The 26,218-nt window shown below is 38.6% G+C and overlaps 2 protein-coding genes across 3 annotated transcripts in view; one reads left to right on the top strand and one right to left on the bottom strand.

Annotated features, from left to right (window-relative positions):
• LOC108579487 (facilitated trehalose transporter Tret1-like) overlaps positions 1 to 1,771 on the top strand; it is an 11,777-nt gene extending 10,006 nt beyond the window's left edge. Inside the window, exon 10 of the mRNA XM_017943031.1 lies at positions 1,724 to 1,771. Within this exon, the coding sequence (XP_017798520.1) occupies positions 1,724 to 1,771 (48 nt within the window). The remainder of the gene's footprint in view (positions 1 to 1,723) is intronic.
• Positions 1,772 to 6,975: 5,204 nt separating this feature from the next.
• The window catches only part of LOC108579521 (CLIP-associating protein 1-A), a 24,412-nt gene continuing 5,169 nt past the window's right edge, over positions 6,976 to 26,218 (bottom strand). Inside the window, exons 2-26 of one of the 2 annotated variants that reach the window (XM_017943071.1) lie at positions 23,657 to 23,762; positions 23,086 to 23,257; positions 22,818 to 22,994; positions 22,508 to 22,584; positions 14,672 to 14,703; positions 14,501 to 14,585; positions 13,766 to 13,843; positions 12,994 to 13,151; positions 12,676 to 12,912; positions 12,346 to 12,599; positions 12,074 to 12,258; positions 11,534 to 11,644; positions 11,357 to 11,452; positions 11,080 to 11,260; positions 10,773 to 11,007; positions 9,965 to 10,030; positions 9,473 to 9,804; positions 9,085 to 9,388; positions 8,844 to 9,007; positions 8,623 to 8,761; positions 8,397 to 8,529; positions 8,153 to 8,312; positions 7,864 to 8,077; positions 7,594 to 7,800; positions 6,976 to 7,510 (exon numbers count right to left, since the gene is read on the bottom strand). In XM_017943071.1, coding sequence (XP_017798560.1) covers positions 7,307 to 7,510; positions 7,594 to 7,800; positions 7,864 to 8,077; positions 8,153 to 8,312; positions 8,397 to 8,529; positions 8,623 to 8,761; positions 8,844 to 9,007; positions 9,085 to 9,388; positions 9,473 to 9,804; positions 9,965 to 10,030; positions 10,773 to 11,007; positions 11,080 to 11,260; positions 11,357 to 11,452; positions 11,534 to 11,644; positions 12,074 to 12,258; positions 12,346 to 12,599; positions 12,676 to 12,912; positions 12,994 to 13,151; positions 13,766 to 13,843; positions 14,501 to 14,585; positions 14,672 to 14,703; positions 22,508 to 22,584; positions 22,818 to 22,994; positions 23,086 to 23,257; positions 23,657 to 23,762 — 4,107 coding nt within the window. In that variant the 3' untranslated portion in view covers positions 6,976 to 7,306. The remainder of the gene's footprint in view (positions 7,511 to 7,593; positions 7,801 to 7,863; positions 8,078 to 8,152; positions 8,313 to 8,396; positions 8,530 to 8,622; positions 8,762 to 8,843; positions 9,008 to 9,084; positions 9,389 to 9,472; positions 9,805 to 9,964; positions 10,031 to 10,772; positions 11,008 to 11,079; positions 11,261 to 11,356; positions 11,453 to 11,533; positions 11,645 to 12,073; positions 12,259 to 12,345; positions 12,600 to 12,675; positions 12,913 to 12,993; positions 13,152 to 13,765; positions 13,844 to 14,500; positions 14,586 to 14,671; positions 14,704 to 22,507; positions 22,585 to 22,817; positions 22,995 to 23,085; positions 23,258 to 23,656; positions 23,763 to 26,218) is intronic. The other variant, XM_017943072.1, reaches the window with a different exon arrangement.

Genomic DNA, 26,218 nt, shown 5'->3' with positions numbered 1-26,218 from the left:
GTAACAAACGGAGGGGAAACCCTGGCTTAGAGTTGTGTATGTATAATCCTCTCTATGCATAACACACCGATCCGGATGGGTACTTTATCGTCGTTAACGATCTACAAGGCGGCATATTTCGGCATAAGTGTGCTACGGGTGCATTATCACGAAAAGCTGTACAGCTTCGTAATCTTATCAGTTAATCGCGAATAAAGCACACGAGCTGAAGTAACAATGAAAAGGGAGAGGGGGGGGGGGGGAAGAAAAAACGACGAGGAGGAGGAGAGAAACGCCAAATAGAAATGTTACAAAGTATGTTGCTGCAATTAAGTGGATCCTCGGTGTTTTATGACATATTGAATGATACGCGACGAAGTTTGTTGATAAACCTAAGTATCCTCGTTTAATGTTAATGCGAGGAAAATTTTAAAACAAATTTTCGTGAGAATGATAGAATGGGGAGGTTGGTGAATCGACGACGATGGATTCCTACATTCGTCGCCGGTTTACTTTATCTCTTGCGATAACGAAGCCAGACCGGAGAGGTGGGCGCTTGCACGTGTGAATTCGCGATTACGTTACACATGTGCGTTACGCAGCCGGAGATCGATAATACGCACGACATGCGCTTAGAACGTGACGGGAATTCCTACCAAAAAAAAGAAAAAGAAAAAAAAGAAAAAAAAATTGCTAGCGAGAACGACTCTACACGCGAGACACAAAACAGTATTACACGTTGATCTGATACAGCCCTTCGTATATTGTATACATATATATAAATGTATATCATGTATATACGGATGGCCGTAACGGAAGACGATAAGAGGTTCTTCGTTGGAAACAAACGTTGATTACGCGCCTAAGATTTCCTTTTTTCTTAACAGTACTTAGTACACACATCGTTTCCTGAAACATCGAACAGGATGTTTCTCAACTAGAAGTACAAACTCGTCCGTTTGATGAAGGTCGTTCGAAGAAACGCGATAGCCTTACTAAACCTAGACGAATGAACTCTAAACGTTGTTGATATATATACGAGAAGAAAAGAATTAATAATTTACTATGCTTATTGCGACATTTTCGTTTTTGTCTTCTTTTTCTCTCTCTCTCTCTCTCTCTCTCTCTTTCTCTCTGTTTTCAGTGACCTTTGATTAACCTGTCGAGTTTCTACGAATAATTCAACAATGGATATAGCCTGTATATATACCGTTTGCCGTATTTTTCTGGCAAGCCTATAGCATTCCTTTTTTGGAACACCACTCTTGAAACAACGTCGCTGTGATTTACCAATATTTACAAAGAAATAAAGAAAGAAAGACAAAACCCGCGCAACGATAGAGAAAGTGGGAAATGTAGAAACCTGTTTTGCCTGCGGAGCGTATCAATTCGAATGTGTGAATACGTAGTATCGAGGCGCAGGCGCTGCGCTACGTAAAACTATCATCACCATCTGTCGATTCGTTTGGAACTTACGGACTTGCTCTTCTTTTTAATGGCGCCCATTTCACTTAAAAAAAAAAAAGAAAAAGAAACAAAAGAATACTTAATATATGTATACATTACGATCGTCACCTTTTTTTCTACGATCTTTTTGGTCACGTTTAATGTCCCCGCTGATGTGCAGATACGTTTTCTCTTTTTCTACGATACATCTTTATACCGAATCGCGTATTCCCTGTACACCAATGGCCTACTTGATGAGAATCATTAACCAAAAACGCACAATCGTACTTTTTTACAGGTTTATGAACAGTCGTCAGTATGCTGCGGATATTCTATCGCTGACTAATTGAACGTACTTTTTATTAGATGTGATAGTCGTAATCAGTGGACCAGATTGTACGTCCAGCGTATCTTAAAAAAAGTCTCGGGTGGATGTTCGATAAAAACCACAGGGAATTTAGGGAAGTAATTTCGGTTGATTTTTATCGAACTTCAGCTTGTCCGTAAATTGTTAGGAAAGTAAAATATATGTGTATATATATATATACATATAAGTAGATATATTACAGTACAGATGTAACCAAATTCTCGATGATTGTGGATTACTACCAGAAAGAAAAATGAGCTTACTGATTAATCGTTTAAAGCATATTGTATCGTGTGCTAGTTTCATTTAGGAAAATTCTTCAGAAAGATAAATATGTATGCGTCGAGATTTTTGGTTTGACAAGTGCCTTTCTTTTTTGTCGACTGTTTGATCATCTCTTTTGTAATATAAGTGTGCATGAATGTGCGAGCAGAGTAAAGTTACGCCAGTACACACGGATATACTTTGTATCGTACTATGCAGCATACTTGTATTTCTCAATTATACATGTATGTATACATACATATACACCTACACTATATGCGTATACGTACCATTGTAAAATTTCATAAAATGTTTCTAATAAAATCGTATTTTTGGAAACCACAAAGAATTTTCTCATTTGTATCTCTTGATCGATAACGAGAGATAAAACAGGAATGAAAATTGAAATTATTACTCACCGGTCGGAATATCGTCTGGATTGATAGGTCTACGATGGATATGGGTCAATTTTGGATAAGGTTGGATAATCATTGTGTTTTCTGAAACAAAATTTCGACATTCTTATTGCACATGTCCTGCATGCATCGTATCGATATTCCTCTCTTGAAATGCATACATGTTATTGCAAGTATTTCTTAATTATCTTGCAATTACTCACTTCTAATTGGCATTTCTGATGTTATTTGCATCCTTATTATAATAATCACTAATTAAAACACAATTTATTGCACACTTTCCGAGGAACTGTTAACACCGACGCGAATAAAAAAATGACTGACGAAGTTTCAGAGGTATTATGAATAGTGGACGCTGATTGGTCAACGTTAATTTTACGCGCGCAAATAATTATATTTATCGATAACTTATAAATCGTTATGATAAATCTTATTAGTCTATAAAAAATTCCACAAATTTATAAAATATTTTTAAAAATATTTATTAAAACAATCTTTGGAGCAATAATGAGATATTCGAGAAATTAAAAGAACTGAAATGAGATTCGAGATGGTATATACTTCAACTGACCTATATCGATATCATGCGATATTTATGGCAGTAAAAGGAGGAATTCAAATTCAAATTGTTTGAAAGTATACGACAATTGGCTTTATTTCGACGCGAATTCGTCAATTAACGAATGAAAATTAAATATGAGATTTAATTACATGAGTTTCGTAAATGTACGCAAACGTACATAGGATTATAGAGTTGACATTTAACGATAAAATGTAGCCAGGCAAAAGTATCGCAACGTAAGTAAAGTTATACTTTTTTACGACTTTTTGCTGCAGTATTGCTTATTAATTCTGTCAATCCCGATCTGTTGGAGTATTATGCATAATCGACGTGGTGCGTTTCGTCAAAGAATATCAGGGATTTTTTTTAATAATTTAAGAGAAAAAAAACAAAGTACAAAAAGATTAAACTACACGCTCAACACGGGACTAGAAATATTTTCAAGTTTCGTTTATTGACAGACATATGAAGCAATCGACTATTCAATCATTCGCATATAAAATATATTCTCTAATACTAGTAAGATTAGCGTATTAAATCTATCGGCGATTAAAACAACTTTTTTCTTTTATACTTTTTTTTTTTTCAACGATTTCCTTTACGCGGGAAACCATAAGAAAAACTCACGATCGGGGGAGATTTCATGGAATAAGAAGTACATCTGTGCGTGCGTAGAAGAGTACCAAATGAAACGCGTTAACAGAATTAATAGTCATGTCTGCGGTGCAAAAGTTTATCCTATTTTCATTTGGTCGCACTCACGAACGAATATCGTACAAAGCGAAGAATCGGGCACAAATTGGCGTGCAATAATGATAATACCAAATATCGAAACAGACCCTCCTTTTACACAGTCGAAACAGGAAAGAATTCTTACAATTTCCTTTCCTTAAAACGCCAATCCAATTATCGACACAATGTGGTTCCATACAGAAGAGCATATATTCTTTTTACATCGCAACGATTTCACACGACAAACATGCCTGTGCTTCGTCGTTTTCGTTTAATCGTTTGCAACGATTAAAGTATACCTCACTTTGTAACATGTACAAAGTTGAGACGCGTTTTTTTTTTTTCATTTTTTCAATTACAAGGAATCATGCTTGCTCCTGCGTTTCTGTTTCTCCTTTCCATCACAATAAACGAAAAGCAAAAGTATATACTGCCGATGTAATGAACGATTCATACGCATGTAATAATGCAAATAGAGTGTGTGGCAAGGTTCTCGATAATATGCCATAATATATTCATACCTACGTATCATACACGCATTAGTAAATATAATATAAATCCTGTTGTCAATAATAATGCTCAAAAACTTAACAAAACAAGCTTTCCTCATTTTTTTTTCTTCTTCGTTATAAACGATCGCGACACTACACAGAGTCCAGCAGTGCCAAGGTCCACATTTTCTCAGCACGACCAACGCTGCAGGCAGTGACGGTGAGCTACCTAATCCATATTTTAATATTACATTAGGTTCTATATTATTTAATAATATGTATATATATACACGATCCGCACACACCAGGTCAAAACTCTAAATCGTTTGCTTTTCTTTAAATAAGATGACAATGACGTACGAATTACGAAAATAATATCAATGAACGTAACGTTGAAAGGTTTATGTTGAACAAATTACTATAATCACACTAAATCCTACGTATCTCCTTTCCCCCTTTTCTTCACTCGAGAATCCCATCCAAGGGGATATTGGTAAAACATCGTAGCGATTCTCTTCATGAACGAAAATAACTATTCATCTTGCCTGTAATCAAACAGCAATCGGTGAAAACGATTCGCGTCCATACAATTCGTGATATTTTTCTTTCGACACCGCAATTTATGAAAATAGACGTGATACACTCTTAGACAATGTCGGATGATACATGTGTCAATCCACGAAGGACTTGAGTTCTTCGCATTCTACGACAAAGTAGCAAAATGAACACGAAGAAGGTAGCAGATAATCTGATTTTTTTTCTTTTTTAGCTGCATCGTAATAACGAATGAGAAACTTTTATGTTAAAGTTCGATCACTGTCCATTTTTACGCAACATCGGCAAGGAGCTCTCTAACTATTTGCAGATTACAATCGCTACAACGATAGCTTTTCCTTTTTTTTTTGTTTTTTTACAAGACGATAAAAGACGATCCCTGAACAAATCTCGTCCTGACGACGCCAAAGGCACCAAGTAAAAGAAATAGCCTGACACTAGAAATGTTCATATCCAATTGCTTTTATGGCATACACCAACTGATACCATTTTTTTTCCCCTTTCCTTTTTCTTTTTGGCACTGTTTGGCCACCTATTAGAATTGTAACACATGTTTTATCGTATGAAGTCAGGTGAGACATCTGCGTCTTTAATCTCTAGAACATTTATGCGTGAACTTAATTTATGCGTAATACTCGTCTTGAAAAGAAGAACATGGTCAAATTTTGTACGTAACATATTTTTTCCTTTTCCATTTTTTTGTAATACTTCGATGATTCTCACTTTGAAATGCGATCAAGAAAATTATTCTGCTATTTCCAACCTACTAGTAAGAAAAGACGACGGGTGATCTCTCTATATATTTATACATAATTTTATATCCTTATATAGTAAAACAGAAACGACAATGGCACAGAATGTTACTAAACTTCGTTATGTTAGCTTTGATTTAGCATTCGTTTAATTATTGGCAACGTGACGAATAATTTAAATATTAACGTTAGTTTCGAATATCGTTTCCCTAATCATTCCTAGTCTAGTGTTTTTTTTTTTGTTTGCTGATTTCGTCGCATGTAATCTCTCATTCACTCTTTCGCATTCTCTCTATCTCGGTTTCTCTCGTAGACTCTCTGTGTTTCAAGTATTTATCTCTTGTTATTCATTCTCGAGAAAACTTCCGGACTATTTCGTCTGCATTTCTTGGGTCATTGTGCGTCCTTGGAAATCTGACTAGCACACGAATTTCGAACAAATAAATTAATGCTTTCTTTTTAGACATTTCGATATCTACGTGTACAAAGAACTCCCATGACAATCGTATTATGCGTACATTTAATATCATTGACAAATACGATACCCTCGCGAGCGAGCCCCCTTCTCGTTAATGCTGAAATGCGAAAAAAATATTTCTTATGAAATTTATTCATTTTCACTGATCGTACAAAACCGATACCAAAACATATCGACCATTCTCATTTTTTAATTTCAATCGTCTTTCTTTCTTTTTTTTTTTTCTGTTTTTTCTCTCTCGAAAAACCGCCATGATACCTTTGTGTCTTTACTTTCCTCATAACTTATTCATTGCAAAGTGCACAGCAATCTATTGCCACGTGCGAAGACTATTTAGCGATGTTTGTAAATCGGCGAACAAGCATATAACGTATTTTATACAATGTTTCTCGGTATCGGTATAATTGGCATTCACGTACATTCCGCTTACAAAGTATATACGAGTCTCTCGGCAGTGATGTCGCACTGTCCCCTCATACGTTCACTCAAAAATTCGGACCGACATTTAAGTAATGAGAATCACATTCCTTTTCGAAGCATTGCAATCAACTCTAAGAGACGCACAACAATACACTGAAATACCTAAATATATACAAATATTCCTTAACGAGTAGCGAACAAAATTTAAAGTATATAAAATCACAAAATGAACAAAGAGGCACGAGACTGTCCTTTTTCGCGAGCTTCGTAAGATGCGGAGGAAAGTTTTTTTTTAAAGCTTCTCTTCATCTTTTTTTTTTTTTAATATATATATATATAAGAAACAACGCTGCAACTTAATACCAAGATGTAACATATGAGTAAAAAATACACATTATTATGACTGGAAAAATCTTATATCTAAAACGATTCTCGATAATCATCCCTGCATCAATTAGTTGAATAATAAAATTGTTTCTACGTAATACATGCATTGATACTTATTAATTGGCGCTAAAAAACTCTGGAACTCTTATGTTGCAACAGGTATAAATTTTTTTGGCAAACAAAACAATATGCATAAATAACTTGCATACTACCTGTTTTTTTCTTTGTGCAACATCACTGTCAGGAGTTCAGGTATGTCGCACACACCTTGCCGTGAAATCGTACAGATCAGTCTATCATATTGAAAAAACTTCGGTTTGTATCGTTTACTGCTCGATGGTAGTCGTCACGGATTGGACTTACTGAGGAAGCTAACCAGCATTCTTTCATGCCTTGCACTCAGGCGAGCAAATCTCTTAAGTATCGCGATCCTAAGAGTCGCGGAATTTGATGTTAGTTAATTTTTGCTATTGCTACGTGGACTTGCTGGCTGACTGTTTGCCTGTTGCGCGCGTTGTATGTAAATGTTCAATAGCTTCAGTTTGCTGGTATATAAACAGCTGAGATGAGGCTTCAACACCTCTTCACCAACTGCCAAATGTATTGCTACCATACAAAACACAGCACTTTTGCGCACCGCGCTTTCGTTATCGTCGTATGCCTATTGAGAACCATTAACACGATCTTAAAGTATAACGAAAAAAAAAATATAATAGAATGTTTAAGAAACACATTCCAACTTACTTTGATGAGACCGGGCATAACTTTCGATAAATGTGGTTCTATTGCATCGCGACCCCAATGCTCCACAACTTTATGAAGCATTTTTATCGCGCCCATATTTAAGGGATAGGGTTCGGTAGTTATTATAGTCGATACCAAGTGAATTACTTGTTCTGGTTTTAAAATCATCGCTATTGTTGCAGCGCATTTCTCGGCCATCCAAAGAACCTATTGATAAAAGGAATAAATTCAAAATGTTTTATAGTTCTCGGAATTAACTGATACACTTACCGGGGATCTCGAATTGCTGCTGCTGGAAGCATCTGGTTTCTGATCGTCTAACTTGTACGCGTTAATAACTTTTAGTACCAGCAATTCAGGATAAACGGAAAAACTGTCTACAAGTTCCGGGCACTTAAGCATATCAATTAGTGTTTGAAGAACTTCTACTTGCATTTTCTTGCTATCATTAGTCAAACTATCTAACAATGTTTTGAGCAGTTTTCTAAAGAAAATGAAGAACAATAATGGGAGTTTTGATAATGATAATTAAAATATGTATAAATAATGCAATACATACTTAAAATTCTGTTTAATATACAAGGCATCTCCTTCTCGAACGTATAACTGAAATTCTTGTAGAGCTGATACTTTTTCTTCTGTCTGCGTCATTTTGGACTGCAACGTTTTAATCATATTATCTAGAATCTCTGGCCTCTTGATCGAATCTGGTGATGATCCTACGATAAATATTTAACGAAGTAGATCAACCCTTATCTAAGTTGAAGAAAAAGTAACTTTCTCCTGAACAATGGTACACATACCATGCGTTTTGTAACCATTGTTTTCTTGAGGTAGGATGAGATCTCCCGCCATCGTATCGCTTGAACCATTTACTGTAATATTAGTAACAGATCGGCCTCTTTGCGTAGGCGAAGAAACAGAAGACGATCGTCCCTGATTAAGACAAACCACAATATGCTACTATATCTCAAATGAAGTGTATCGTTGCGACATTAGAAATAGAATTTATATTGTTTAGTCAATTACCGAATTGCACAATGTAAGCCCCTCCATTTTCTCCTCTACATCAGCCATATTACTGATTCCACTATCTTTACTGGTAGTGGCTCTTTCTAAACGTTCGAAACCATAATTTTGTATTTCTGCTGTCGTGCGTCTTAAAGATCTGTAGGAAGTACTTGAAAATTAAAATGACTAAGAATTACAAATTATAGGATTATCGAGGCAGAAATGTACCAACAACTTACTTGTAAACTTCTTCCAAGTTTTCATCCGCCGTATCCATATCACCTTTACCTTTCGAACGAGCTGGTGAGCTCTGCGCCCTAGGAGGCGGAGTTCCAGGGGACGCAGGATTACTTGAACCTGATGATTTTCTTAAATGGTTCTGAACTAATGGCAGTGCCGCCTCCTACAGTACCCAGATACATATGATAAAAAGAATATGATTCATTTGTAAAAGCTGCCGGTATAAATATATCGTCTTACTTGATAATATTTCGGTAATTCAGCTAATATCATAGTCACTTTCGGAGGATTTAAGTTGTACAAAGATATGACAGCATTTTGTGCATGCCTTCGAACATCTTGACTTTTCACATCGTTCGACCAATCGAGTAACCTCGCCAACGCTGTTCCTGCGGAATTAACAAGCGCAGACGGTTCTGCCGTTTCTGCGATTTGTGTGATAAATATAAGTGTGGTTATTTTCACGCGAGAATTTGGCGTTTGTGTTGGATCCGTCAAATACCTCATTACAGCAGGTAGAAGTTGCTCTCCTGGAAAACATTCTCTGCAAAATCGAACAGAGTCAGTCGGAGTTTTACACAGAGTATAGGGTGGACGTTAACTAGGAGGTTTTTGCATCATTTCTCACCTAACAACATCAAGCGTTTTGTGAATTTTTGCTTGTATCGATCCGAGCAAGTCAGTGCCTAATTTATTCAAAAGTCTTGCACACAAAACATAAAGCCAGTCACCGAGATCTTCATTATGAGTAGCTACTAATTCATTTAATGTGTCCAAAAATAAGCTGAAGACTTTTGTGTGAGAATCCATAAACATTTTCGTAAAAATGTCCGTCACTTTGCGCAATTCCGTAGCTGTAAGCGTATTCCCGTTTGAAAGAAAATGTTGCAATCCTACTAAACCTTCCTTCCTATCTCCCCAATGCTTATGCGCACAATTTTCTATAATTTCCTTAATGTCCTGTAAATTAAAGATTTATTTTCTGTAATATGACGAACAGATAGCAGGCAAAAAGATCTTCCTTCATTTCTATTTCGTTTTCTCTTCTGATGAAGGAGTATAGTGTAAGGTTATAGGATATGTATGCAACATATGAATATGAATATTAAATTTAACAAACCTTCGGGATTGATTGATCCCACATATCACGATACAGTCTTTGTTGAGAGCCACTCCATGAGAACGACTAATGGGTAGATGGACGATGGACAGATATGGAGAACAGAACGGCGCATCGCGTTAGTCCAAACCAAACAAATACGCCGCAACAAAACCAAAAGAAAAAACCAGACATGCGTTATCTACATTATTGTAGGATGTTGAAAGCACTGTTTTCTAAGCTTCTTGTCTAACTTTACCTCCAATGTCGAACCAGGAAATAGGACAAGTTTTCGAATAGGAACAAATGAATTCAATGAAACGAAATTTTCACTATTGTATATAACATAAATTTTCACACGAGTATATTATAGTATGATTATCGTGAATTCCATTATGTTTAAAGCATCTTCAAGTCGCACAACAAATAGAAACCCCTAAATAAAGATAATACTACAAGCGCGTGTTTTAATTATACATAAATCAAGGAAGCATTACTTAAATGAACGTGTAATAAAAAAGCGCCATGATGCAGTAATCGTATGAACCATGTTTAGAACATTAATGCAATAGTGATATTTGTTATAACGTCCATGAAATCAATGTATAATGTATTGGAATTCAATTCTGTGCCGTATGTTAAATGAACCAGCAATGCACTCGATCATTTATCTTTTTCATCAGCTTGTATAATGAATAAGAGCATTGCTAAATCATGAAAAATGTTATGGAATATTATTTGCGTTACTTTATTCTCCTACAGTCATCGTGGTGAGATTATCGCTATTCTAATTTCTCACCAAAAGATCTAAATCTGTTCTTTTACTTACATCGTTTGGTCGTCTGAAACTGTCCATACTTCTCTCCGAACATATGCTGCTGGTTTCGCTGTCATCGCTATGGTCACCCTTTCCTCTTGGTGTTCTCGTGTAATTATCAATACTGTCGAACGTGAGCGCATCTGCCAACGCTGATTCTGCTTCACGCGACTGTTGCAACATTTTCTGCGCCATCACCGGTCTGGATTGAGGTCTGTCCGTTGGTGACATGTGTAAACTTCTTCCCCTGTATTCCACAATGTTCTTTACTCGGTCAGAATAGAGATCAAGCTAAAATATCAAGGTAAATGCCATATACCGTATTTTGCTTGCAAAACTCCTATCCATTCCAAACCTTTGTGGGCTAGGCTCACGACTGTTCCCGGTACTTCTGATCCCGTGTCCAGATAATCGTCTAGGTCTTGCAATTAAAGATTCTCCTTCGCGATTATACGTTGCATAACTTAGCCTTGACGATGGTGATCCTGATCTACTGCTAGCTGTTACGTGTAATACACAAATTTACATTGTAAACCTGTCTACTATCCTATTTTCTTAAAAAATGTTGAGAAACTGCTCTCTTTCTTTAAACTTACGTTGAGATTGCGACACTCCAGATACTCTCGTTCTTGTTCTCGCGCTTCTTTCTGGACTAGCAACAGCTGTTGCGTCTGGTGATTTACTAGGGCGTGCTAAACGAATAGATCACACGTGTTACACATTTGAAATACACAACAATAAAGATGATACAGATTTTAATAATTACTACTCACGGAGAGATGCTTTCTGTCTGCTCATGTTCGCGTACATCATTCTCGCTTTAGCTCTTTGTGCAGCTTGCAAATCTATCGCACTGGTAGACCTAACACCTGGTGTTCCACGATCTGGGAAAACGTTTAAAACAGAGTTGTATGATCGGCAAAAAGAAAAATACATATCATTATACAGTGGATGCATTAGTGCATATTCTAAGTCGCGGTGTTCTCTTAAAGCATCAAACGAGAATAACAATTACAATGATTATCAGTGGGTCTTTGGAGTACTGGGATACCAGACTGACGATAAGACCGTGGCAAGGACGGAGTACGTCTGAGCGGGCCATGTGGTTGACCCGAAGTTTGATGCAAATTTTCCGTACTACCTTCATACGTTTAATGCAAAAGGGAGTCACAAAAGCAGCATGAAAAAAAGTGAGAAGTATTTTATATACCGCACTATTTTATCATTTGCGTCTCTGCATTTTTACATCTACACAAGTTCGTATCTATGCAAAATACTAGCTTTTTATAGGTAGTATTAACAAGAAGATATACCTGTTGCGCTCATTGCTGGTCTAGATGTTCTGGGACTAACGCTCGCTGATCTTGTAACTACGTTTAAACTGTTAATGCTACCGCTATTGCTAAGAGACATCAATGAGCGTTTGTATGCGGTATCAAGACTGTTGAGCAATGCTTCTGCTTGTTCCGGAAAATGATCTTTGAATGCCCAGTACGACCTGAAAATATTCAACACGAAATTTACGACCGACACTTTTGTTTTATACACGAATAGAAAATGAATCGTAAGAATAAACGATACTTACTTCCTAGCGAAAACCCTTGCTTCTGAATCGGAGTCTGCAATACCCTTTTTTATTGTGTCTTGTAAGATTGTTACGTGCTTTTGCAATATCTGAGTAGGCCATGTTTGTAAAATTAGGTTTAGATATTCGCAAGATGCTCGACGTATATCTTTACTCTTGTTACTTAAACACGACGTGATAATTGGCACGAAACGACTGCAATGTGTGTTTTGTAGAATAAACCTCACTGCTACGGCACCAGCTGTTGCCACAACCTGAATGTGCAAAATTGTCAACGTTATCACGATTCCCTTTCGGTCAGTATTAATGCTAAGTGATCACGAGTCTCACCTTGGCACTATTTTGTATGAGGTTCATTAACGTGAGTAAGACTGCATCTCCAAAACTAGCGAATTTATTTTTTAACTGTTGACTAAGAAATGCTAAGGTAATACACGCTTCTCTTACCACCTGTGACCTAAGATCAGAGCAAGCTACTTCAAAAGATCTTTGCACGCTTTTCAAGTTTTCTAAAAAATTCTCGTAATTTGTACCACCAGCGATAATGATTGATCTTAATTTTTTCATCTGTAAGATAATTAAATTCATGAGATATATCATTAGTTTAAGTTTATGCACGTATTAGATGATCATTAACCCAACACATACATTTTCTGTCCTTTGCTTCCAGTCTTTCTTATCGTCACCAACATTGTCTCTGATCAATTTCATCTGTTCCTCAAGATCTTTCGGGGAAAACAAATTTATAGATGGCACATCCTCGAACGCTGTAAGAAAGGTTTCCTCGTCGACGGCACCGGCTTGACCTAAATATATTAATTATACGTGTACATCGATATCGACAAATAAATTTTCATGCTAATTCATGGAATAATGTCATTTATAATGCTTATACAAAAGAACATGATATTTCAAAAACTCGATGTTTCTTGCTAAAAGATTTGATTATACATTGGAATTTATTACTTTTACGGGTTGTCAAAAAGAGTTTAATACGTGTTATACGATACCTTATGATTAGTGAACACTTTATACTTTAGAGCATCGTGAAATAAGAGTGACATAAAAAGCAGTGCAATTAAAAATGATTACAGATGTATAGCATTTTGTAGAATTATACGCGCGCGTTAAATGAGATGCAATTGAACCAAGATTAAGCAATATTATGCAAAGGCTTTAAATCAAATGTGCATGATACGTGATGAACATTGATCTGATCAAATTCGAAGAATTTCTCGTTTTTCTTTGTACTTATATCATGATGGGTAGCGTACAGCAAAAAGGGAAGGGAGAAAATACCTGAAAAGCAAGAATTTTTGAAATGAAAAAAAAAAAAAAAAGAAAAGAAAAATACAAAAGTTTGTGCAAAGGCCATCATGATATAGTACAGTATTAGTAGTGCCAATAGAGTTTTAGATACCTGATGTCGATTTTACTGACACGTTTCTTTTGACGGTTGTTGCCCTTGGAACCGTGGAAGGTGTATTACCAGGCTGAGCTGTCATGCAAGCGAATAATTAGCATTCTCGTCATCGAAACGTCAACAGTTTATCGACATTTTGTCGGTACACGGTTGGTGAAATATTATTAATATCATATAAAATGCTGAGCCACAATAAGGAGAAAGCAAGAGTTGTATGTTAGCAGCACGCTTCACACCTGTGCACTTGTAGCAGGAGGAACATGTGCTTCCATAATGTTAATCTTAAGATTCACAACATTCATGTGAAATAATCAGAACACACATTTCAATATATAAATTAAGCACTTGCTTACAGCATAGAAAGCACTCTGTTTTACATATAACATAATAGGTAGAATAGCTAAGAATTTATAACTGAAAATCAACAATTAAATATATCATTAAGAAACCTGAGAACTATCTCAGTAGACTGACTTTTCTACATAAACAACTATACTTGGAAAATAACATAATATATTATGTTTACAGATACAAATTTTACTATGTTTCTATATAGATCATGGGGCTACAAATTAAAGGTTATTTTAGAATACACCTGCTTCATATAAGTATACTGTACCATGCTTAAAATAAAACAGTGAAAAAAAAAGGGACCTATATAGTTACACTTCTTTCTTATTGATTTATACAGAGTTACATAGAACATTGGATCTGTCCAAAACCTGTATATACCTAATGCAGAAGATGGAGTTTTTGCAGGACCAAATTGTCCTCTTTTTGGAGGAATAGCTGACCTTTTCACAGGAGCTGATTTAATCTAAAATATTAAAATTTAATTTATGTTATTTCACACATTCAAACATACAAGTATCTAGTTTAGATTTATTTAAAACTACTACTTACTGCTCTGTCTGGTTCATCAGTGCTTTTCCCAACTGAAAAAGAATATTAAGAAAACATGAGTTTAGAAAAATAGTATTAAAGCATTTTTTTCTCAAGGAAACAATGAAATTATTCACTTATACTATAATGAAGGATTTACTATGATTAGGATCTATTTTTTTCTGGAGAATTTTATATACCTAAGTCTGGATATAGCCATGGTGGTTTATGAATGTCACAATGACATCCTCTTGCTCTAGCACCTGGATGTTTTACAATATTATCCCACTGAAGGATCCATCTACTACTTGGATCCCATAATGCTTTATCAATACTAGGATATTTTTTCAATCCTCTATGCAAGCAGCGATGGCTGCTTGATAACAGCATATCAGTATCATTCATTGTAGAAAAGATACACTTGTTTAACAGAGCACAATCACTAAATTGATACAATTACCATGGAATTTTTTACTGCACAATGCAGATTATACTTCAGCACAGTTTGAAAGAACACCATCACAGCATAAAAAGCCTTCATTCTGACATAGTAATTTCATGCAACCTTCTTGCACCTTTGAAAGTTACAGGATGCTAATCAACATCATACATACTGAGTAATAAGATTTAACAGACTTATTAGCGAAGTATTTTTACAGGAAGAAACTAAAATTCCTCAGATTCACGCTTCCACTCGAGAATACTCAGAACGATCAAAATAATAGACATGTGCATCAGTGAAAGTGATTTGCATTACTCCCCAACGAGCTAGGGAATGTTTCTAATTACCAATTTTTTAATTACCGCCTCGTAATTGCGGAACTCAGGTGCGCATATCTTCTATCGATGAAATCGTTTGTAGGTAAAAAAATTGTTAGAATTCAAGATTAACGAGCGAAAATTCCATCAGATGTCGGAATAGTCTACTTCTGTTTCTCGAACTATCTACATAAGTACGTGTCAACATAAAATATCTCGCGTAACGTAACTGCGACAACAGTTTCTTCTTTTTTCTCTCGCTTCCATCTTAACCAGAGAATATAAGGAAGGAAAACAATCGAACAGTGTCGAAGGAACTACACGTTTAAAAATAAAAAAAGAACCTCAGCCATATTTGAATAGCATCGTGACGTTTCATAACGACTACCGGGTTTTTCATTCAACCGTATAATTATCCTTGGTTACGCAAGATAAAATAAATATTAATAATCAACGAAACGCATAATATCTGCGAAAATCTATTAAAGATCAATCTCTAGAATATCGAGCAAGAGAGTTCAACGCGCTAAGGAGAGAACCTAGATTTGCATTCGTGATATCACTCGTAATAAGCGCGGCAATGAGACACGAGAGAGTCATTTTCTCACGTTACAGATAACGCATCCTCGTTAATGTTTGACTAGTCGAGATTCTTTCGGCGACTTTCCACGTTTCCGTTTTGTGCAAGAATTTTTCCGCCACTTACAATGAAACAATCGACGAGGTGGTTAAAAAAAGAAAAATGAACTGTATGTCCAAGGATCATTGCGTCACGAACGCTCTCTGCGGCATTTACGCGTAATCCATTAGCACACACGTGTACAAGCACGAGCGTGTATTTATGCTTTATTCAAGCGATAATGAAGATTGTACAAAGATCTTCGGTTTATCTCTTGAAAAAATTACCTCTTGTACGATACCGAAGGTCTGTGTATACTAACAGGTTGTATTTTCTAGACGGAGAAAAATCGACCGATACATCGAACGAAGATTCGACGAAAGTGAAATTGTTCGCTCGGCGATCGCGAGAAAGTGCATTAACAATTCCAATAAAGCAATAATTTTCTTTCGGTCTGTTTTTATAATATTTAACGTGCCTAACTTTTTTTTCTTTTACCACACTTGCGTCAATACCGTATCACAAAGTTAAAACAAATAAATCCCCTCGAATGACGTGGTGACAATCCGACAATCTGCTTTCAGTTGAAACAAATCGACGACAAGTTCACGAAGATACGTTGAACGGTATAACAAATCCGTTTCTCGATCTCGAAGCACGTCAGTCACGATGACTATTTTCCAGGACACAATTGTCGATAGCTTCTTCGTCGTTTTTTTTCCCTCTATCTCGCATCCGTTAAGCCAAACGAGCAGAACAAAGGAATCGTCTGTTGTCTTCCACTAAAACAACGGGTACACACTCGATGCAATTCCTTTCCTTGCACGACAACGTTGTTACAATGCTTCCTTATCGCACGGTATCGAACTACCGTCGTGAAAAACCACTAGCCGATAATTCGCATAGAAATGTCACGATCTTGTTCGGACATTCGAACGCGACTGACACGATAGACGCGTCTACGACGATTTAATCATCTTGGCTCGGGTAGACCGGCGCGGGATATCGTTGTATTTCGCGATGCAGCTGTGTCTGATCAGGTAAACAAACGTGCTAAGAGAGAAACTGAAACGGTCGTCCTTGTCCATTGTCCGTGAACGGCAACAGTAGCAACACGTATCGCTTAGAACGCGTCACACTACCGACCCGGGATCGTGTTCGGCCCGTGACACAGAAAAAAAACACGATCAAGATCACCAAGCGGCCCGTCACGATTCTGGACACACATTCGAGACGCATCCGGCGAGAAACTACTTCGAAACCTAGCATATATATCGAGAGACACGAGTCTCTCACGTTGCTAAATGGCGACTCGTTTACGAACTCCCGGTAAGCGCTGCTTACCGCGCGAGCTAAAGTCGGACAAGAGGAAGGGGACACCTTCCCCTATCGGTGCCCCCTTCGTTGGGGGCCAAAACAGGGTACCCACACATCCGAGAACGCATCTCTATGCTACGTTACATACATTAGAAAATATCGATCAATTCTATCAACGATTAACAATTTCGTTAAACGAGGCGTAACGATGTATTCGGTAGCGAGGGGTCGCTATGAAATTCGATACGCAGCCATTTTTAAATATCGAATTTGAGAAGAATGTACTATATACCGACCTAGCGAATTACTCAATTGGTAGAGTAGTATCCTGTAAAACGAAACATCTTACGATTCGTTTCAATTCTCTAATTATCAATCGATTATTTTACAACAACTACTAGTTTCAAGTATAAAAACGAAAGAAATCATCTTTTTAAACGGTAGCTCCTCACGTTTTAATACACAGCTAAGATCGATTTATCGATTGATTTATCACAAACGAGAGAGGTATAATTAAACGTGTGCCGGTAAACAGAAAAGCCTGGTCGACAGGAGCGGACTGACCCGATTGCGAAAATACGGGCAAATTGTCCCGGGACCAGGTGTAAAACAAGTGACTGATTAATGCGGTTCCATTCAATTTGCGGTCGTTTCAGCTTTTCCACGCGCTACCAGAGGATCGACGAAACGAAGAGAACGAGAAAGGGAGGAGGAAAAAGAGTAAACGAAGATTAATGTTCAGCGAGGAAAGAAACGGGTCGTGCAATGAATAAGACAAAATTGTTGCTGTTACCGTACGGTTGAACGTCTAACGGAGAGAACATCAAGTCTCGACTTGGTCCAAAGTTCAACTATTACCACCTGCTGAGTTGATGCAACAAAAGACTCTTTATAATCTACAATTAACACGAGCGGTGGTGCGTCGGGGTATAATTAAATTCGAGATCTACCGCAGCCTGGGAAGGAAAAGTAACAGCATCGCTGTGCAATTACAATGTTTAACTGTAATAAGCAGCGTGTAGTGCCGTCATCGAGAAGTTCTCTCTCTTCGCAACGACGAGAAGAACTTTTAATGCAAACAGGACCGTGAAAAAAAAGGAGGTCCAACCGTACACCTGTGTTAAACACAACACGACGAAGAAATAAACGGTAGGCAGAGAGCGAGCCTACAACCGTAATTACACGTTCCGAATTAAAGATGCAATTAACGTCTGCTTAATACTTTGCTTTGCTCTCGAAAGGGACAAGCTTTAAATCATCCGGCGTTGCGTGCACTCTCGATGATATTGATTCGTATCGTTTGAAAAATGCGACACACACGAATACATTACAGGCAGAAGTTACGGCGATTATTTTGTAGGTCAGAACCAAGATATCTTTAGAACGAATGACAATTTGTGGAAAAAAAAAAAAGGAACGAGCAGTAAACTCGGTCGATTCCAGGCAAGAGTTTTCCCTCAGGGGGCTAAGGATTTATGATTACGTCTTGGTGGCACGACAAGAATATCGGTAATTACGGCCGTCGGTGTAATTAACATTAGAACTGTACGGCGGCGGCGTAGGTTGAGTTATGTCTTATGCGTCGACGAGCCTCGATAGAACTTTACCTTCTTAGAAATTCAGTGCTGATCGAAGGCGCGGAATAAATTATGGATAGAAAACGAGATGCAGTCACGGTAATTTCTTCGGAAATCGTACGTGCAGCGTCTGTCATTCATTGGTGAAAGTAACGTTATTTATTGTTCTTAACGATCGACAAGATACGTCGGTGCTTCCGATTTCCCATCGAAGAAAGCTGAATTAAACGGCGAGAAGAGTAGAGAAGTTAATGTCACGCGCGGTCTTCTCGAGATTCGCATTATTTCCAATGGCAAAAGCAGCGGTTACACGACCGAGGAAAAATGAAAACGCGGATTCCATGGATCAATTACTGAATGTTACCGAGAAGAAGAAGAAGAGGAAGAAGAAGCAGAATCGCCTACGCGAGCAATAAGCTCGATAATGCTATCCTCTCGATTACATAATACAAAGTACACACTGTGTTGTACGTATTATCGCGCGCTACCGTGCCATTTATCGTTCGAGGTGAACGGTGTCGCGGGTCAAGCGAACAATTATTACCCCATTAAGGTAATTTGTCGGTGATTTTCTTTCCCCTTTTCAATTATAACCGATGGAATTACACGTTTTGCTTGATTTCCAGTTGCCGAGAGATCGTTTACACATATACGATACACTTTCTTCACACCGATATTGCCGGTGTTCACAAGAAAGCGTGTACAATGAACGATGAATCTTCCACAGGCATGCTGTTACTTTCAATTTTCTTGCGTTCCAAATGCGCGTAGCAACCATGTGAAGACTACCTGCCTTGTCTCTTAGAATCTAGCTGCTTTTGTCAAATATGTACTCTTAACCGATCGTAGCGAACATAACGCTGTAACAGCCTTACGTTATAATGTCAGCGAGAGAAGCTATGAAAGATAGGAGAGGAGAGGAGAGGAGGAGAGGAGATAAAAAGGGCATCCGTGCGCTATTCCGCGTTTAATATCTGATCATGAGCTCGCAACACACAACACAACACAACACAACACAACGGAACGTGAAACTGTGTGCATGGCTGAAGATAAATCTGCGTTACCACCCTACCTTTCACTTCTCTACCGTGTGCACGTGTACACACGCGTTTCTCCGGCTGTCCTCAGGGTAAGGTCGCACAATAAGAAGGCGAGTTCAAGCCTTCAAACGGTGTGGGTGCTAATTTCGATCGACTCGGTGAAGGGTAGGGTGAATAATCTCTTGTCCCGTGGTAAACCGGTGTTGCAGAAAGTACACCTAAGGAGAGATTCCTATCGTGCCAGGCAAGAGGGGAAAACACCGTTCCTAGACGTGAATAACAGACTAATCAATTAAACGAGCAGTTAAGCCATCTGAATCGAAATTATGAACTGGTTTGAAGTTAAGAAAGAAACACAACAACCCCAGGTTGCCTGCCTCTGTCTCTTGGTGTAAAATAATATATACGACAGGATTGTAAAGCTACGGAGAAATCGGACGGTATAATTGCGATTCAACGTTGAACCTCTAACACAGTCCCCCCGTGGCAGGTCACCGGGAAAGAGAGAGCGAAAACAAGACTTATGCAAATTTTTCGTTGTGCCGTGTTCGCTCAACCTTTCCGTGTCACACACCACGTACAAGGATACTCGTGGCGCTAAAACCTGAGAGCGTATAAAAGCCTGGCAAATTCCGCGTTGCTTGAAAAATGCCCCGGCATTATCATACGACAAGAGTAATTCAAACTCTAGGCGGCAGACGAAAAAATACTTGTCCTAAATACATTCGTTTTTCTAAACAAAAGGCCAGGTTTTTACCAAGTCGTAAAGGAAGGAGAAAAATACGAGTGTTGTTCTATGAAGAAGAAGGCTTCAACGCCGATACAGTGTACAGGAAGTCACGTGGTATGATGATCGATGCTAGTTGTTCATGGTAATTTGGCCTTCTATTAATATACCTGAAATCAAGCGAAGAACCGTAATTTCCCTGCCAAGCCCATGTATGACCTAATCGTGCTCGAACGCTGCGAGTAGAAGAAACGTATTCTCTGTCTTTAACGCAGACGTCTCGTCGCTTGCAAATTTGGCACATCGAATAGAAACAGGTGGTGAATTTTTCTACGAACTGCCGGATGTTTCGCATACCAGGACAACCTGCTATCGTTGCTATCATACTTTCACCACGAGAACTTTGGTAGAACTTTCTTTTTTCCCCAGAAATTACCAACCAACCAAAACTCGTCCTTATCTCGATATCCTAAAAGTAATTCGCAAGGATACGTTAAAAACAGTGTACTGTCTTAAAGGATTACTCAAGCAGGTTATACACAGACCTCTGATTTATCGTTACATAAGAGAAGCATAATGTACCGGCGCATATTTTTTTCTCCAAGGGACAAAGATTGATTATACAATGGAATGCATGTGCGCATCATGAGTCATCAGGAATCTCGGTTTACTCGTGCTTTTTTCCTTTTTTCTCTCTCCCTTCGTATCTATAGGCATCGCGGATTTTTTTTTTTCTTCGACTGTACGCTTCGGAACTAATATGTTAAGTATTCGGTTGCTGGCGACATGTAATATTCGCAATCGAAATTCGAACACCCTGGCAAAGTAGTCTTACAATGTTACAAGGCCGTTCGTTTGAAGCAGGACAGCTTTACTCTGGTATGAATTACAGACAACGTTTGAAACAATACACCGTCGATATTGCATAGTAGACTGTAGCTATCGGTGTATGTAATATTATGTAATATCTTAGAATAGATAAGGCGAATTAGCGATCTCATTGTATTACCCCTGAGGAAATGACACATTACACGACAGACACAACTGCACTCCTCCTCCTCCTCGAGCCACGAGACTTTCCACGAAAAACACGATGTAACGACAGATGCTCTTCGAGCAATTAAAGTATCGCTTGCTCGAGCGATTTTATCGCTTAATAAGGTATTCCACGGTCCACCGTAGAAATTACAATCGGACAACAAAGTAAAAGCCATCGACATTCCTCTCACGAGTCGCCCAGAAAACGTGATCCCTTAATCGTCCTCAGCGTCGTTCTCCTTTGCCTTTTTCTCCACGTTCAACCGTTGATATTACGCCCACATTTGTCAGAGAAATCAATCTCGAGAAACGAGTCATGAGTAAACTGTAAAACTTCTTGGGGGGGAAAAAAAAAGAAAAGAAATCCGCAGACCGGTACAATCGAGAAGCAGAAATCGAGCATAAAACGTGCCAGCGTGGCGTAATTAAATTCAAATTGGCTGTGTTTTACCGTGCTGAGTTAAGTGAATATTCTTATCACGTTGAAGAACAAGCGGTCCTTGCTAAATATTCATCGTGTGTGCCAGCAACGTGGACACGCGGCCGGAGTGAACGAGAGAGGGAGAGAGTGGAAAATGCGAGGGAGGAAAGAACGAAGGTAGGTCTCTTCACGAATGCGAAGGTATTCGCTTCGCGATAGCGTCCATGGCTGCGGGATGGCAGCACGATACAGCTTGAATAATATAACGGAGGTGACGCGCGTGCCAATCACTTTTTATACCTTTCCTTGCTTAATTTATCGGATACCTGCTGAGAAGGAAATTCGATGGGTTTACTCACCGTCCGAAGACATTGCTAGAGGCAGCAGGTCGCCGGAAGCTTTCAGCTGATCGAATTTCTCTATCAACAGCAGTAATCTGCAAACAAACAGTCGAAAATATGAATTCAATACGGAAAAGACCGTATTCCAAATATTACTTAAACGCGAGATTCGATAGAACTTATCGGTTGAATGAACGGTGCTCTCGAGTTAGCCAGAAAAGTAAGCCACGAGAAACACTTGTCTTAACAGATTCGGAAGAAAACCGCTGTACGGTTTCACGTGGGCAGGCCAAAAGCCAAGGAGGATCGATTTCGCTTTTTCACCTACTTTGCTTGCGGTACGTTGTGCTTTCTCTGCAAATCGACGCGTAATCTTTCGCCAACGTGTCTATACATGTCTGCCAACGTGTTCAGAGCGGTCTCTCGTACTTTTTCCGACGGATCGGACAACAGCTTCACGATACTTGGAATCACACCAGAGAGTATCATTTCGTCGGCGCCGTGTCTGCAAAAACGATTCATTAGTAGACTGGAGATGTGTGTATCGACAACTTTTTTCCCATTCTTTTCTACTACAATTTATCGCGGTTTCTTACTCGTTCAACGTCGTAGTCAACAGGATTAAGGCTTCTTCGCGTAACTTGGCATTCTTGTGATTAAAAGCCGGTCGTAATCTGTCCAGTAGCTGTTGAGGAGACATACATCCTTTTTCCATGATTTTCAGCAACAGTAGCTGAGCTTTCTCTCGCGTCGCATCTTTGCTGTCACCTGTCGAATAAACAACATTCGTACTCTTAATTATACACCTCTCGCTATCGGGTCTAACGCAAAGTGTATCGACGTAAAGCAAACAAAACTACGTAAGACCGGTTCTGTGTATATTTATAAAACACCGTCATAATATCTCATCGCATAATATGCGGTTGAACTTCCTTGCTCATTTTATTACGCTTCATCGCGGTGTCGCGTACAATGATTCAACAAGTATATATCGATAAAGTTCGAAGCAAATGAAAGAATATTGAAAACAAGGCGCGAGTAAAAGTGTTTCGAAAGTATTGGAAATGGTTCGAGGAAAAAGAAGTTCACTTAATATTAGAGTTATAATTAATGAACGGTGGTGAAAAAGACAAATAGGTGGAAAGAAAGTTGACAAGAGACACCTACCCAGTCTATCTATTGTCGGCTGAATAATTGTGGAAATATAAGGCTTGAAGTCGTGACCCATTCGATCCGCGAGGAACGCGAGGATTTCTAAACCGTTCTGGACGACCTGGAACAACACAACCAAAAGTATCGTTTAGATCTATGGCATATATCGGGCCCATTATAGCGGAATGATTGTCCCTCTTTCGTTCGCGGCTGAAATCGTTCTAAATCTTCCAACGTCGGCTTTCTAGCCGACCTACCAAGGCAATCGAGGTTCGCCGGGCAATTTGCTGAACATAGAAGACGTTTATACGCGCCGCTGTGACGAGAGATTAATTAACGACTCGAACACGAAACGTGTGCCACGCGGAAAAAACAGTTTTGGTCAGCCAAGTCAGCCAAATCTCACGTGACTTGTGACATTACGAATATATACATATATATATATCGATTAAGGGGAATATTTTTCAATCAACTTTTCCCACGTATCATCGTGTACGTTTTATCAAAGTTTCTTGCACCGCGTTCACGTTGCACCATGGGGTTCAGGAGTATATTGATCCAAGCAAGATAAACTCTGCTTCCCTGAAAGCTGAAAAAAAAAATATCGTAGACCCCTCGGCACTTTCCCTCTCGCTCGGTAATTATGACTTCGTCTGCGCGAGCCCTCCGCGTGCACTCGTAATGATTACTTCACAGCTCGTGTGTGTGTACGCGTTTTCTTTTTTCTACCTCTGAGCTTTCATCGAAACATAATTGCGGAGGTTTGAGCGAATTACACGCATTCCGACCTGGTGGTTACACCGCGAAATCAATAAGGGGAAATTCAGTGGCTTGTAAAACGTGTACGCCCTCAACGAACCGAGGAAAGATTTATAATTTCTTGTGAACGTTCGCTGGTTTTTACCTCTTGTACACCGTACTCTTGTGTACCGCAACTTTTTAAGTACCCAAGATTCTTTTTTTTCTTTTTAGTTTTTACGCTTCTTTTATCGTCTGTCCGATGTGTTTCACATTATGTATTCCGCTATTTGGTTTTAATTCTCTCGAGGATTGAGGCTGCTTTTCTTATTTTTTTTTACCGCTTCTTCTATTTCTCCGAGTGCTGGAATTATTTCTCTCGGTTCTGGAATTTTTAGAGTGATTATGGTAGTCGAAACATCGACGTGGGGGTAGAAAATTTGTAGAAAACGTTTGAAAGAGAGACTTGGAGATTTTAGGAGGAAGAAATGTAATTGAAGTCGCACGTAATAAGTACCCAAGATTAATTTTTTTATTTTGTACGCTTCTTTTTATCTGTTCGACGCGCTTCGCATTATTTTGCAATTCGATTTTAGTTCTATTAAGGATTGAAGCTCTTTTTCTTATTTCTTTACCTCTCTGAATGTTGGAACTGTTTCTCTCAGTTCTAGTGGATGTAGAAAATTTGCAGAAAACGTTTGAAAAGAGAGACTTCGAGACTTGAGGAAGAAGAAATGCAACTGAACTCGTACAATACTCTCTGTACGAGCATAATGCATACCGTAACACTTAAGAACAGTAGTTTAACTGTAGATCGCAAATAGCAAATTGCAAGAGAGCTATTTCTTAAAACGTATAAGTGAATCGGTGTGACGTGTCTACTCGTTCTATGAATTGCTTAATTTTTTCTACGATAGAAGTATGTTGAAAAATGAGGGAGAAGATGTGATTCATAGCGTAGAGGGAATGTCGAGCATCGGAGGAAGAACCAGGGATTCGAGGGTGAACGAACTGCTCCTCCGGGAGGAGGACGAGCGGCCAGATCAATATAGAAAGTGCAAGTGTAGCGTTCGGTGCATTTATCGTGGTCGAACCCCTCAAAGCAACCTCGTCGTAGCTGTCTTTAGATGGTAACGAGAGGACCAAATGAATATTCCCGAGTAGAGATGGTGGCTGGTTCGATCGACGATCAGCATTGGGAATATCCATGTCTCAAGTGCACCAACGAGAAATCCAATGTCATTGTCTGCAAAACCGTCCATTACTCTGCTACCACAGTTTAAATACATTTAACGGACCGCTATACATAGGCATATAAACCTATTTTAGTGTCGCGGGGTAAACGTTCTCTCAGGGCTGTCGTCTGGCTGTGACATCATCGCTCAACACCGAGGCTTTTCGTTTCTCTTTCTGCCTCAACTTTCATATAATTAGCACACGGTCTAATCATTAACAGCCCGCTCAGTCGTCGGCTCAAGCGTAATCTCTCGCGTTAGATATTGCACTGCTATCAACTTAACTCGTTTTACAATTGCAGCTGGGATATGCTAGAAACGACGAATGACTCGATACGACAGGGTAACTTTCAACGAAGAAAGCTGATAAGGTGGATGAAAGTGGGAATATTCCTCGAGTATCAACGCACCTTGAACTTTATCTCGCGGAGCCAAAGCTACTTGGACATTTTCGCCGACTCGACGTGAAAAGTGTAGAAAAAGGAATTCTTAAAAAATTGTCATTCAGTCTGTGCACGTCAGCAGAGAAGAGCTGACTATCACCAGGTCCAATGCACCTTGAACTTTATCCGAGGAATCTGGGTTCTGAAAGGACTGCCGGGTC

The sequence above is a fragment of the Habropoda laboriosa genome, unplaced genomic scaffold (assembly GCF_001263275.1).
Source record: "Habropoda laboriosa isolate 0110345459 unplaced genomic scaffold, ASM126327v1 scaffold33, whole genome shotgun sequence".
NCBI classification, from domain to species: Eukaryota; Metazoa; Arthropoda; class Insecta; order Hymenoptera; family Apidae; genus Habropoda; species Habropoda laboriosa.
The sequence above is the reverse complement of the archived record's forward strand: the minus strand, read 5'-3'. Positions and strand labels throughout refer to the sequence as shown.